This window comes from Sarcophilus harrisii, chromosome 1, assembly GCF_902635505.1.
Source record: "Sarcophilus harrisii chromosome 1, mSarHar1.11, whole genome shotgun sequence".
In the NCBI taxonomy this organism is placed as follows: domain Eukaryota; kingdom Metazoa; phylum Chordata; class Mammalia; order Dasyuromorphia; family Dasyuridae; genus Sarcophilus; species Sarcophilus harrisii.
The window spans coordinates 647979108-647992624 of NC_045426.1; the positions used below are offsets into that span (position 1 = coordinate 647979108).

General features: G+C 37.9%; 1 protein-coding gene across 12 annotated transcripts in view; it reads left to right on the forward strand.

Annotated features, from left to right (window-relative positions):
- Window positions 1-13517, forward strand: part of SMARCA4 (SWI/SNF related, matrix associated, actin dependent regulator of chromatin, subfamily a, member 4) — a 91239-nt gene that overhangs the window by 54063 nt on the left and 23659 nt on the right. For all 12 annotated transcript variants that reach the window (XM_031947554.1, XM_031947552.1, XM_023496549.2 and 9 more), the window contains 6 exons: window positions 4762-4828; window positions 5491-5601; window positions 9015-9257; window positions 11071-11184; window positions 12596-12703; window positions 13320-13406. In XM_031947554.1, coding sequence (XP_031803414.1) covers window positions 4762-4828; window positions 5491-5601; window positions 9015-9257; window positions 11071-11184; window positions 12596-12703; window positions 13320-13406 — 730 coding nt within the window. The remainder of the gene's footprint in view (window positions 1-4761; window positions 4829-5490; window positions 5602-9014; window positions 9258-11070; window positions 11185-12595; window positions 12704-13319; window positions 13407-13517) is intronic.

Below are 13517 nucleotides of genomic sequence, written 5' to 3' on the forward strand. Positions count from 1 at the left end.
GAAAGGATCCTTTTGCAAAAATGTTTGTAGCAGCTCATTTTGTGGTGGAAAAAAATTGGAAAATGAGAAGATGCCCAATGATTGGGGAATAGCTCAATAAGTTATGGTATATGAAATTAATAGAATATTCTGTAAAAAATGATGGATAAGCCGATTTCAGAATAAGCTTGGAAAGATTTACACGAACTGATCCTGAGTGAAACAGAACCAGGAATATATTGTATACCGTAAGAGCAAGATTGTACAGTGGTCACCTCTGGAAGACATGGTTCTTCTCAGCACTCAGTGATTCAAAGGAATCCCAATAAACTTTGGATAGAAAATGCCATATGCATCCAGAGAGAGAATTATGGAGATTGAATGTAAATCAACACATGGCTATGTGTTCGCTTTTTTTTTCCTTTTCCCATGGCTTTTCCCTTGTGTTCTGATTTTTCTTTTCCAATATGATTCATAAAGAAATATGTATTTTAAAAGTGAATGTACATGTATAAGGGAAGAACAACAACAGCTCATTTCTGGTTTCCCCTCTTGGATTGAGCTTAGGTCAGGGGCTGTCTTTTGCCTCTTTTTGTATTTCTGGTGTTTGCCACTTAGTAGGCATATAATAAACATTTAATGATTGACAGACTTGCCCAGGTTCACAAGGTTGGAGGCAGAGTGCAAAAGCAAAGCATTTGTATTTGACCATTTATAAGTGTCTACTAGGTGCCAAACACCAGGGATAGGAAAAGTGACAAAAGACACTCCTTTCCCTAAGAAACTCTTAATCTAACATGGGAGACTTTAGTCAAGCTGTTACTTGTCCTTTGTTTTCAAAAAAGACCAATGACATTACAATGTTGAATTCGGGGTATGGTGTTGTATGGTGTTGTTGCTGATTAGATGAATATGTGTTTCGAAGGTACTATCACAGATCAGCCACAAGTGGTCTGTTAGAACTTTTAAAGTGGAAATGGCTGTGGATTTGCTCAGCTAATGTTTCCTTTGTGTTTCTACAATTGTGCTTTGTTCATCGAGTCAGCATCTTTTTTGATACAGACATGCTATGCTGGGCAGTCTTGTGCCAACATTTCCTATGTCTCACAGTCAGTACTAAAGTTTTTCTGTGATAACATTGAAAGTATCCATATATTACTACTTCTGATCATCTTGTGAACACCTAATTGTATTAGTTTTTTGTGAGATAGTTTTTTGGGTAAGTGTGCATTTAGCTTTAAAACTATGTGGTCAACCCATCCAAAGTTGTACTCTCTTTACTAGAGTTTGAAAGTTTGCCCATGTAGCCAGTGTGTAGTGTCCAGTAACTTACCATGCCACATTATACTTGAGATCTTCCCAAGACAATCCAAGTGGAAACAGTTCAGTTTTCTGGTATGACCAGATTTCACTGGCATATAACAGTATCATCGGTATGGCTGTATTGTAGGTCTTCAGTTTGGTAGGCAGCCCAATGTCTCTACTCTCTCCCATTCTTCTTTTTGAGCTTCACAAAAGCTGAACTGACTCTAGCAGTGCAGGCATCAATCTCATTGTCTATGTGGAGGATCCTAAAAGACAAATTAGTAGTAAGTGTGATTGGGAAAAAGGCTTCCTGTAGAAAATGGGATTTTTATTGGCCCTTAGAGGAAGCCAGGGAGGAACAGGATGTGAAGGATGAGGAGGGACAGCATTCCAGCATGTCAGATAGCTACAGTTTCTTGTTCATGGAACATCAGTAAAGCCACTGTCACAAAATTAAAGAATGTGTGACAAAGAATGATGTGTAATTTGTGTAACTTCATCCATTTCTGTCTCAGTTCCTTATATATAAAATGTGGTAGTAATAGTACCTACTTCACAGTACTCTACTTCACAGAGTTATTGTGAAGATGGATGAGATGTGTAAAGAACTTTGCAAATGTGTTTTTTTTTTTTTTTTTTATAGTAACTTTTTATTGACAGAATCCATGCCTGGGTAATTTTTTTTTTTACAACATTATCCCTTGCACTCACTTCTGTTCCGATTTTTCCCTCCCACCCTCCACTCCCTCCCCTAGATGGCAAGCAGTCCTATATATGTTGAATATGTCCTAGTATATCCTAAATACAATGTATGTGTGCAGATCCAAACAGTTTTCTTGTTGCACAGGGAGAATTGGATTCAGGTAGATGTAACCTGGGAAGAAAAACAAAAATGCAAACAGTTTACATTCATTTCCCAGTTTTTTTTTTTTTTTTTGGGTGTAGCTGCTTCTGTCCATCATTGAATTAGGTCTCTTTGTCAAAGAAATCCGCTTCCATCAAATTGCATCTTCGTACAGTATCGTTGTTGACGTATATATGATCTCTTGGTTCTGCTCATTTCACTTAGCATCAGTTCATGTACTTCTCTCCAAGCTTCTCTGTATTCATCTTGCTGGTCATTTCTTACAGAACAATAATATTCCATAACATTCATATACCACAATTTACCTAACCATTCTCCAATTGATGGGCATCCACTCAGTTTCCAGCTTCTAGCCACTACAAACATGGCTGCCACAAACATTTTGGCACATACAGGTCCCTTTCCCTTCTTTAGTATCTCCTTGCGGTATAAGCCCAGTAGAAACACTGCTGGGTCAAAGGGTATGCACAGTTTGATAACTTTTTGGGCATAATTCCATATTGCTCTCCAGAATGGTTGGATTCGTTCACAGCTCCACCAACAATGTATCAGTGTCCCAGTTTTCCCACATCCCCTCCAACACTCGTCATTATTTTTTCCTGTCATCTTAGCCAATCTGACAGGTGTGTAGTGGAGAACTTTGCAAATGTTAAAGCTTTTTGTTAGCTGATAATACAGGCATCTGGTGAAGATTTAAATTAGAAACAGACATATGTGAGAAACGGTGTGAACATAAAGAACAAAGAATATCCAGGAGGAGAGGTGTTTAGAATACTACAAAGAACTCAAGATATAGAACTGAGAGAACCATTGTAGTTAGTAGCTAAGAGTTCATTAGTCACAATGGAATGGTAGGCTCAGAAGCTGGATTCCCAAATGGGGAGAAGGGAGCAAGAAGTAGGGGATCAGAATGAGACAAAAAGTAAAATGGAAAGACGACTGAATTTAAGACCTGGAAACCAGAGTTCAAATTCAGATTCTTGATATTTACCAGCTATGTGACCTTATGCAAGTAGCTTAAATTTTTAGTCCTCCTTTTTCTAATAGCAACATGGAAGTAATTCTCATTACTGCCTACTCTGGAAACCTTAAACAGTATTATACAAATATGACCTCTAGTTTTAAGAGAATTGGACACGGTAGAAGGAAGCAAGAATTAAATAAATAGGACACTAGGGACTAGTAGCTGATTAGGGGTGAATGAATGAATGAAAAATAAAAAGTATTTGTTAAGTGTTTACTGTGCACAAAGTCCTATGTTACAAATAGGAACACCAAGATAGTCCCTATTCTCAAAGAGAAGGAAACATGTAGGAGGATTCAGTTGCAAATCAGATGGAAAGTCACTGGTCTTTAAGGTGCAGCAGCCAAGCAAATACCATTGTTCTTAATAAATTTTTTTTTTTAATAGCCTTTTATTTACAGGTTATATGTATGGGTAACTTTACAGCATTGACAATTAATTGCCAAACCTCTTGTTCCAATTTTTCCTCTCCTCCCCACACCCTCACCCAGATGGTAGGATGACCAGTAGATGTTAAATATATTAAAATATAAATTAGATACACAATAAGGATACATGACCAAATCGTTATTTTGCTGTACTAAAGAATCAGACTCTGAAATATTGTACAATTAGCCTGTGAAGGAAATTAAGTTATCAATAAATATTATGAACAAATATTGTTGAGATTACTCAGGGAAATAGGACAGGTAATGTGTCCAGTATACTTGGAAGGTAAGCTAGAAGGAAAAATCAAGAGAAGTCTTAGTAATAAACTTGTCTTTTCCAAAACTTGCTTTCTCTCCCAACAGTCACCTAACTTGTTGGTTTTGCTTTGTTCCTTTCTCTCTTTATCAGTATTCATCAGTCACTAAGCCTGTCAATTTTTTCAAAAGAATTGTCTTATCTATGGTTTTTCCTGCCCTCACCATCGTAATCCAGGCATACAGTTTAAAAGTATATATTATTTCATACTTGGGTTACTATTCAAACCTCTTGTCTTCCCTTACTTGAGACTTTAATCATTCCAAGTTGTCCTGAGAACTGCTGCCAGGTAGAGTTGAATTGTCACTTTTTCTGTCCCTTTGCCCTATCTAGCCTTGTTTCTCACTACTCCCTCAGATGACCTCTTCTGTCAGGAAATCCAGGCCAGTCTTCTCATAGACAGTAAATGTGTACCACGTATGTTCATGACTAACTTTGTTCTTGCCTGTCCAAATGCCTTATCTCTAGTAAAATGCTGTTCAAGTCCTATCTCTTCTTAGGAATTCTTTTTTCACTGTCTCTATTATAGTCTAGTACTTAACTGGCAAGAATTTTTATTGATTTGTTTGTTTTTCTTGTTTGATGAATCTCCTAGTTGTGCCTCTTCAACTGGATTCTGAAGTCCTGGAAATTATAATAGTTTGTCTTTATAGCACTTTGCCTCTATAGCACCTAGCACAAGTCTGGGCACCCTGCCTGGGAATATTTTGTAGATTTTTATAATTTATATTTATATTTATTTATTTATTATTATATTATATATTATATTTATTTATTTATTTATATATATTTATAATTTATATTTAAAAATATCATTTCACAGTTTTGTCTTTTTTTCTCCTAGAACTCTGTCAAATTGGGCATATGAATTTGATAAGTGGGCTCCTTCTGTGGTGAAGGTCTCCTATAAGGTAAGTTATAGCTTTCCCCTTCAAAAGTTCTCCTTGCTGATAAAATATCTTAAGATAAAGGAAAGAGAAGCCAATGTTATGTGCTAGAATCAAGAATTGTCAGCAGGGGCTGGTAACAGGAACCCTAGATTTGGCATCTGGTAGCTTGGGTTTAGATCTTGGTTCCACAACCTGTTGTGACCTTAAAGAAACTTCTCACCCTGTGCATCATACTTTCCTCCTCTCCAAAATAAGGCGATTGGTTTCTTTCTGCTGAGCCTAAATGTTATGATGCTGAATAGGAAGGATCAAAAGAGAAAGTTTCAAAGTCATTGCATTCCCTTTTGAGTTCTTCAGCATTTCAGGTTGATTATTCATACACCCAAGATCACTGGCCTGAAATTCACCACCCTTTCAGACTAATTCTTCATATGCTTGAAGGCCTCCTGTAATGGTCAAGGCACAGAGCTTTGGCCCTGGACCAGCTAGAGAAAAGTTATTCAGTGAATTATGGTGCTTTTTAAAGAGTTTCTCCTTTCAAAGTCAGGTGCTCTAGCAAGCATGTGTTTTAATCTTTATCAAGACAGTATAACTGACATCTGTTGCATCCAAGTTCTTACTCCACTTGTTGGCAGAAGTACTTTTATGTCCCCAATAAGCAGCTGCTGCTTTTCTTTCCCCAGGGCTCTCCAGCAGCAAGACGAGCTTTTGTACCTCAACTTCGGAGTGGAAAATTCAATGTCTTGCTAACTACATATGAATATATTATAAAAGATAAGCACATTCTTGCCAAGGTAAGATTTTAATCCCTAGTCAAATGAGAAAAACTAGGAGAGAGCTTTGTCACTGTATTTCTTCAATTTTTAGTCTATTTGTGATGATATATTGAGGCAAAAACAGAGAAACCAAAGGAGTTGGACTGACTCAGCCCAGTCTTTTAGCTTAAAGAAACTCTTCACTCTCTGTGTTTTTTCCTAAAGTTCCCAGGATGGTGCATTGGAAAGCCCACTGCCTTTTTAATTAAAAGGGGTTAGACAAGATGATTTCTGAGTTTAGTCTAGTTGTAGACTTTTACTTTGAAGCTCTTATGGAATCTTAAACAGATCCTCAGAAGATTGTGACTATATCAAAAAAGGCAGCATGACATTGTTCTAAGAGTCCTAGACTGCTCATATGTAAAAGGAGGATGCTTGTCCTCAACAGAATGCTAAAGCAAAAGGGTCCTATTAACTTTAAATCATTAGAGAAATGTGAGACATGTTTATAATTTGAGCTTTTTAGTTTTCTCTCCCAATCCCTCCTATCTCTCACCAAGAAAGAAAGAAAAAATCTGATTAATACACAAGGAGATATTAATGATTACTTCTCTCCAGGCTATTAGTGTGATGGAAGAGGGCATTTATCCTTCATGTGAGATAGATTGATATAACTTTGACAGGGAAGGAGTCGCTTGCTTTTTCAGTATTTTAACTATTACAGTACTTTAAAATATTACAATTTATTGTTTGTTTTATTATTTATTATTTTAAAGTATTGCAATTTATTCTCATGAATGCTACTATTGAGTAGGGAATTGGAATAGATGATATCTAAGATTCCTTCTGCCACTGTATCTAATTCTTGTGATCCTGAGTGTGCAAGGAAGCTAAATATTTGAGTGACAAAAATCAAGTCAGGATGTTGGCTGTGCACAAACTTCTTCTCTCCAATTTTACATAGTCTGTCTCTCCCACAAAAAATTGTCAGACCTATTACGTTGTTGAAAGGTGTGCATGTCAGCATATTGAACATTGTGGGCCATAGAAAAGTCATATATGTGTCCCTTCTGACTGATGATAGTTGTAAATGTCACACTGACATCATGCTTTGAATATCAGTGACTTCAACCAAAGAATGAAACTATGATAATGAGATTATTTATCTCCTGTTGCTCTAGAAGAGATGATGTCTTGAGAGGCCACAGTGTACTGTTGGTTCCTTCAAATCACTGCATAGATGATTAGGCCTGAGACAACATATCAATTGTTTATTAAACACAAGCTGTGTACAGTGCACCATACAGCATTCTGGGAGAGAGATCAGATTTAGTTAAGATGTAGATAGAGCCCACAATGAACAGGAAGAATAGTATTTGAGTTGGGTTTTCAGGGGGTAATTAGAACTTTAGTTAGTAAAGAGCATGAACTAGGGTGTTCTTGGTCTAATACAGGTAAAGGTAAACAAATATGAGAGGACTCCTCTTCAGGGGGCAGAATGCAGCCTGGTTTGTAAACAAGGACTCCTTCATGCCACGGAATTGAATCTTAAGTATAGATAATGTAAATTTTTTATACACACGCACACTCATTCATATGAGTATATATAAGTATATTTTATATGACAGGGAGTTATATAAGGTAAAACTAAACAAAAAAAAAAAAAAAAAAAGGTAAAGATGGGGGGCATCAAGGCCCAAAAAGAAGTTTGCACTAGTTCAGAAAGAGAAAGAAAGCAGGGACCTGAGTGCAGGCACATTAAATGCTTATGTTCTAGGCCCTCTTCTAAACACTGGGGATACAAGTACTAATAAGATTGTCCATATATATATAATCTCTTTAAATTTTAGCCTGTGAAGGAAATAAAAAATGCAGGTGGGCAAAAATATAGGGATTGGGAATTCAATGTAATGGTTTTTAGTCATCTCCCAGAGTTCTTTCGCTGGGTGTAGCTGGTTACTGCTCCATTGGAACTGATTGGGTTGCTGAGGATGGCCAGGTCCATCAGAATTGTTGTTGAAGTATATAATGATCTCTTGGACCTGCTCATTTCTTTCTTTCTTTTTTTTTTTTAATAGTAACTTTTTATTGACAGAACCCATGCCAGGGTAATTTTTTTACAACATTATCCCTTGCACTCACTTCTGTTCTGTTTTTTCCCTCCCACCCTCTACCTCCTCCCCTAGATGGCAAGCAGTCCTATATATGTTGAATATGTCGTAGTATGTCCTAGATACAATGTATGTGTACAGATCCAAACAGTTTTCTTGTTGCACAGGGAGAATTGGATTCAGAAGGTAAAGATAACCCGGGAAGAAAAACAAAAATGCAAACAGTTTACATTCATTTCCCAGTGTTTTTTTTCCTGGGTGTAGCTGCTTCTGTCCATCATTGATCAATTGAAACTGAATTAGGTCTCTTTGTCAAAGAAATCCACTTCCATCAGATTACATCTTCATACAGTGTAGTATATAATAAGTATAAGTACATAATGATCTCCTGGTCCTGCTCTTTCACTCAGCATCAGTTCGTGTAAGTCTCTCCGGGCCTTTCTGAAATCATCCTGTTGGTCATTTCTTACAGAACAATAATATTCCATAATTTTTATATACCACAATTTATTCAGCCATTCTCCAATTGATGGGCATCCTCTCAGTTTCCAGTTTCTGATTGTCTTGAATTTCAAGGAGCTCTCTTACTATTTGGGGAAAACAGTCCATAATAAACAAAGCCGTTAGAGGAGGCTAGGAGGAGAATAGGTGGAAGTGAAGAAAGGTTGTCTAGGATCCCTTGTAAAATGATGAATCAGAAATTGTGGTGGCAGTTATCAGTTGAGAGAGTAGAGGTGAAAAGACTTATAAAGCCCTATAGCTAGAGATGATACATGGCAAAGAGTAAAGGGGAGGGATTTGCAGTCCAATATAGTAAGCATTCATTAAGCACCTATTTTGGGTATAGTGCTCTTCTAGCTGCATGAGGATACAGACACAAGACAAAACACTCCAAGATTATGAGACAGAGTGCCACAGATAGACACATCTCTGAAGTTAACAGGAGAGACAGGTTTGAGGGAAGAAAGGGAATGTTGAGATCTAGCTACCAGCCAGATACAAAGGTCAAGCTTAGAGATGGAGATTGGAAGCCACCTACTCAGAAGGGAACATTGATGCCATGCTTGTAAATCAGATTGTCTAGAGGATGCAGGGTTAGGGCGTCCAGGACAGACTTGGACAGGGTGGGTGTTCTGATGTCTTAGATTTGTTGTCTTGCCATAGTCAAAAGTAAGGGAAAATGCATTCCTCTGTGGGAACTAACTGGTTACAGTTGAATGAGATGTAGCATAAAAAAAGTTCATTTGTATCTGCAGGATAAAACTGTTTCTCCAAAGGACGTTTCTCAAATTCTCACAGGCAATTTCTTTTTCTTAAACTGGTGTGCTGTTTAATCTACAGATTCGCTGGAAGTACATGATTGTAGATGAAGGTCACAGGATGAAGAATCATCACTGTAAACTCACACAGGTCCTGAACACACACTACGTAGCTCCACGGCGCCTGCTGCTGACAGGGACGCCTCTGCAGAACAAGCTACCTGAGCTGTGGGCACTGCTCAATTTCCTCCTCCCAACCATCTTCAAGAGCTGCAGCACCTTTGAGCAGTGGTTCAATGCTCCCTTTGCCATGACAGGAGAAAAAGTAAGTGTGCCCAAGCCAGGATTGATTATATATGGAGATCCGTCACTGTGAAGTGAGGGAAGAGGACAAAAATTGCCATTTCAAAGCATAATCTTATCAATTTATCTAGAGAAGTGAAGGGTTATTTATTGGGTTAATAAGTAGATAAAATCCCTGAATGTGCAGAGTAGAGCTTGACAGCATAGTGAGCCAAGTGTAGAGTAAAGTTCTCAAGAGGTGAGCTAGGGATCAGATTTGGTCAGCGGGCTCAACAGGGGAAAACCTTTTTATAATATTGCTGAGATTTGACTCTTTATATAGCAAGTATCAATTAATGTCTAAACAAAAACTCTTTGGGAAGGGAAGAATTCAGTTACTGCCAAGATGGTAAAGAGCTTGCCAAAGGTCATACAACCACTATTTCGTGACTTGGGGAATGGCTTTTTGGGCCAGCTCCTTCTCAAAATGTGAGGAGAGATGAGATGCTGTATTACAAGTGCCAATAAAAGATGAATTATACAATAATAATAATAATAATAGTAACAATGGCTGACATTTGTATATTACTTTGCATTTTGCCAAATGAATCATAAATATTTCATTTGATCCTCACATTCCTGTGAATTAGGTATAGAGAGCTTAAATGACTTGTCATACAACTAATTAGTAATGTCGACAGAGTTCAAACCCAGATCTCCCTTGATTTGTTTGTTAATCTTATTTCCAGTGATAAGTTGTTTGTTTGTTTTTAAAGAATCAACAGTTATGATCTTATACAACCATCAAATATTAACCTTTTTCTTAGGACTATTTCCTCTGTACCTTCTATTCTTACTCTACTCACCCTACACTCTTAGTGACTTTATCAGTTCCTATGGTTTCAAGTATCATGCAGCTGACTCCCAGGTTTCTCCTTCCCATGTTAGTCTCTCTTCTGAGTTTTAGTCTCACGCTGTCTTAAACTCAATGTGTCTAAAGCAGACACTTATAAAACTTGGCCCTCTTTCCAACATAAACTAACTTTTTTCAAGAGCACCACAGGAATCTTGGAGTCATCAGTTCCCTACTAATTCCACATCTCCAATCACTTGCCAAGTTCTATTGAATACACTTTTAGCACATTCCTCAACTCCATTCCCTTTTATACTTATAAAACCCCTGTCTGTTCGGCATATTGACATTACTTCTTGACTGGACAATTATTGCAGTAGCCTGCTCATTGGTCTTCCTGCTTCTAGGTTTTCCCTCTTCCAGTCCATCTGCACTCAGTTGTCACAATGTCAGTAAATTCCAAGGGCCTGGTGATCTTTAGGATCTCTAGGGCTTTTTGATTAACAAATTAATCTTCTGTTGGGCTTTTAAGCCTTTTCACAACCAACCCTCCTTTCTGCATATGTTATATACGATAATCCAGACAGCCAAACCAGCTTTCTTGTTGTTCCACCACACAACAGTCCACTGGCCATCTACATGCCCTTGTTTGAGTTGCATCTGCCCGTACTTGGAATGGATTATACTCGCCTCCATTGCTTAGAATCATTTCCTTCAGTTAGTTCCCCAAATCTCCTACCCTCATGAGCTTCTGGTGCTTCTTTGCCAAGCTAGATGGCATTTTATATATATACCCATTTGTCTGGGTGTCATCTGTTCCTGTAGAATGTAAAGTTGAGATCAAAAGCAAAACTTGTATCTTTAATTTTTAATTTGTCCAACATCTAATATACTGCCTGACATGGTGATTGATTGATTGATTTCTATATTTGCACTTTTGCAAACATTCCCTGTTTTCTCAGATAATGGTTTTGTTTTTCTTGTGTTAATTGGCAAAAAATAGGTAGACCTGAATGAAGAAGAAACTATTCTGATTATCCGACGTTTGCACAAAGTGCTACGACCGTTCCTGCTCAGACGGTTAAAGAAAGAAGTTGAAGCCCAATTACCTGAAAAGGTGTGTATAGGTATCTTTAGGTTTTTTGAACCAGCCCTATCACTGTTTCCCTTGACTCCACGCTACGTGTTCCTACTCGCATCTCCGCTTCACTGTGTCCAGAATGGAATTTTGAATGTTCTCTTCTTGAGCTTACCTCCCACTCAACCTTTCAAAATCATTTTCAACACCAGGTCATAAGTCACCAAGTCCAAGTTATAACTTTGCATCTCTTACATCGCTCCCATTTCCACACACAGCAACCTCCCTTGCTTATCACTTCTTTCCTGGACAATTGAAAAAGCCTTCTCACTGGTCACTCCGTTTCTTGGTTCTCTCTTTGTTAATTCATCCTACCATCGCTGTGAAAATACATGATGCAGGGCTGACTATGTTACTCCTTGGTTGCAAACTGTCTGGGCTTCCTTACAGCTACTGTAATGAAACACTGATCCTTGGTCTCTAGGAGTGATTTTAGACACAGCTTTGTAGATTTAATTTCACATACTTGTAATCCTTGCCAATTGACTACTGTTCTCCAGTCTCCTCCAGGGCTCTCCTGCCTGCATCCTCACCTCCACTTTTAGAATCCTTAGCCTCCCCCAAAGCTCAGCTCAAAGGCTGCCTCCTACACAAGAGTTTTCCTGATAGCCCTCAGCTTCTGATGAAAAATCACCTCCCTATCTTCATTATATTGTATTTACTTATATATGTATATAAAAATGTTATATATAATGTATGTAACAATGTATACATTGTTTGCACCAATAGAACCATAAATAAGAGCCTTGTCTTTAATATACCCCACACATGTCACAATGGTCTGGCACATCATTTAATAACGACCTGGGATTTTTGATTAATCCTTTCAAGGCCTAGTTCATGTGCTACTTTTCTCTTGCTCTGTTTTCTAATGTTCTTCTCCCTTCCTTCCCTTCCCTTCAATCCCTCACTACCTAAAAGCGATTATCCCCTCCACATTTTCTAAAGCAGTTGGCCTGGATGTTCATCCTGGTCATATTTTATTTTATGTTTATTTGTGAATAGTGTTTTTCATAGTATCTGTTCCTCACCTTACCTTCCACAACCCCACTAAAATATAACTTAATGTCACAAACTATCATTTTTCAGCATTATCTCTCAAGCATCTAATACAGTATCTACTACACACTAGGTATTTATTAATACCTGATTTTCTTTTTCTTTCATGCTAACCCTTCTAGAAAACAGGGTTTATTGGTGATAAGTCAAGTATGCTAGAGGTTTCAAACCCATCAGCTTCTCTTCCCAGCCAGATCCTTAATTTCACTGTACCTTTTTAATCTCACTGCCCTGCTATGAGAAGGGCAGACATCTCATATAGAATATTTAAGTCTTACTGGCTTTTTGAAAGAACTGCTCTATATAAAAGGTGTCTTTTGTGACTTTCCAGGTGGAATATGTGATCAAATGTGATATGTCTGCACTGCAGCGCGTCCTCTACCGGCACATGCAGGCCAAGGGAGTACTCCTGACAGATGGCTCAGAGAAGGACAAAAAGGTCTAGTACAGATCCTCATTCATCTTTCCTCTCTCCTTCACTCCCAGGGCTTCAGAGAACCTAAAAGTTCATGAGTATTTCTTCCTTTTGATTGCTTTTTATTTTAATTGGAATATAATAACTGAAAGATTTCCTGGCCATTTTAACTATTGTTTGGGTTGGGGTGGCTCAGAGCATTAAACTACTTGTGGCGTTTTGTACTTATTCATTCCTCCCTAGTGCCTATCCTGTTTGAACATAGTTCTCCTTCTAGTCTCCTTGGAAGCATTTGTCTTCAAGATTTTTGGATATTTCTTCACTCGTATGTGTCTGCCTTTTAATAAGCTGTGTGGACCTTGCCTTGCCAGTCTGTTTTTGAGACTTGGAATATCAAGTCTTCTCACTTATTTTATCAGAAAATGATGGCAAGATATTTTAACAAATTCTTAAATTCTTAGAAATAGAAAATTTTTTCCCATGGGGCAAAGTAAAAAATAACCCTTTGTAATGCGTAAGTATTCAGAGTCAGTCATCTGTGGGCTAATGAGGAAAGTCTGTAGGTCACTCTTACCAGGATTCTCTCTGAGCTGGTCCTCTAATAGGAAGGATGTTCTGACTAGGAAATCTGTTTTACTAGGGTAAAGGTGGCACCAAAACACTGATGAACACCATCATGCAGCTAAGGAAGATCTGCAACCATCCTTACATGTTCCAGCATATAGAGGTAAGGCAGGACCAAAGAAGTCCCTCTCACAATACATATAATAATACATATTGGGTTACAACAGAATTGCTATTTCCAGTTTAGAAAAGTGGATCTTCATGATCTTAACTG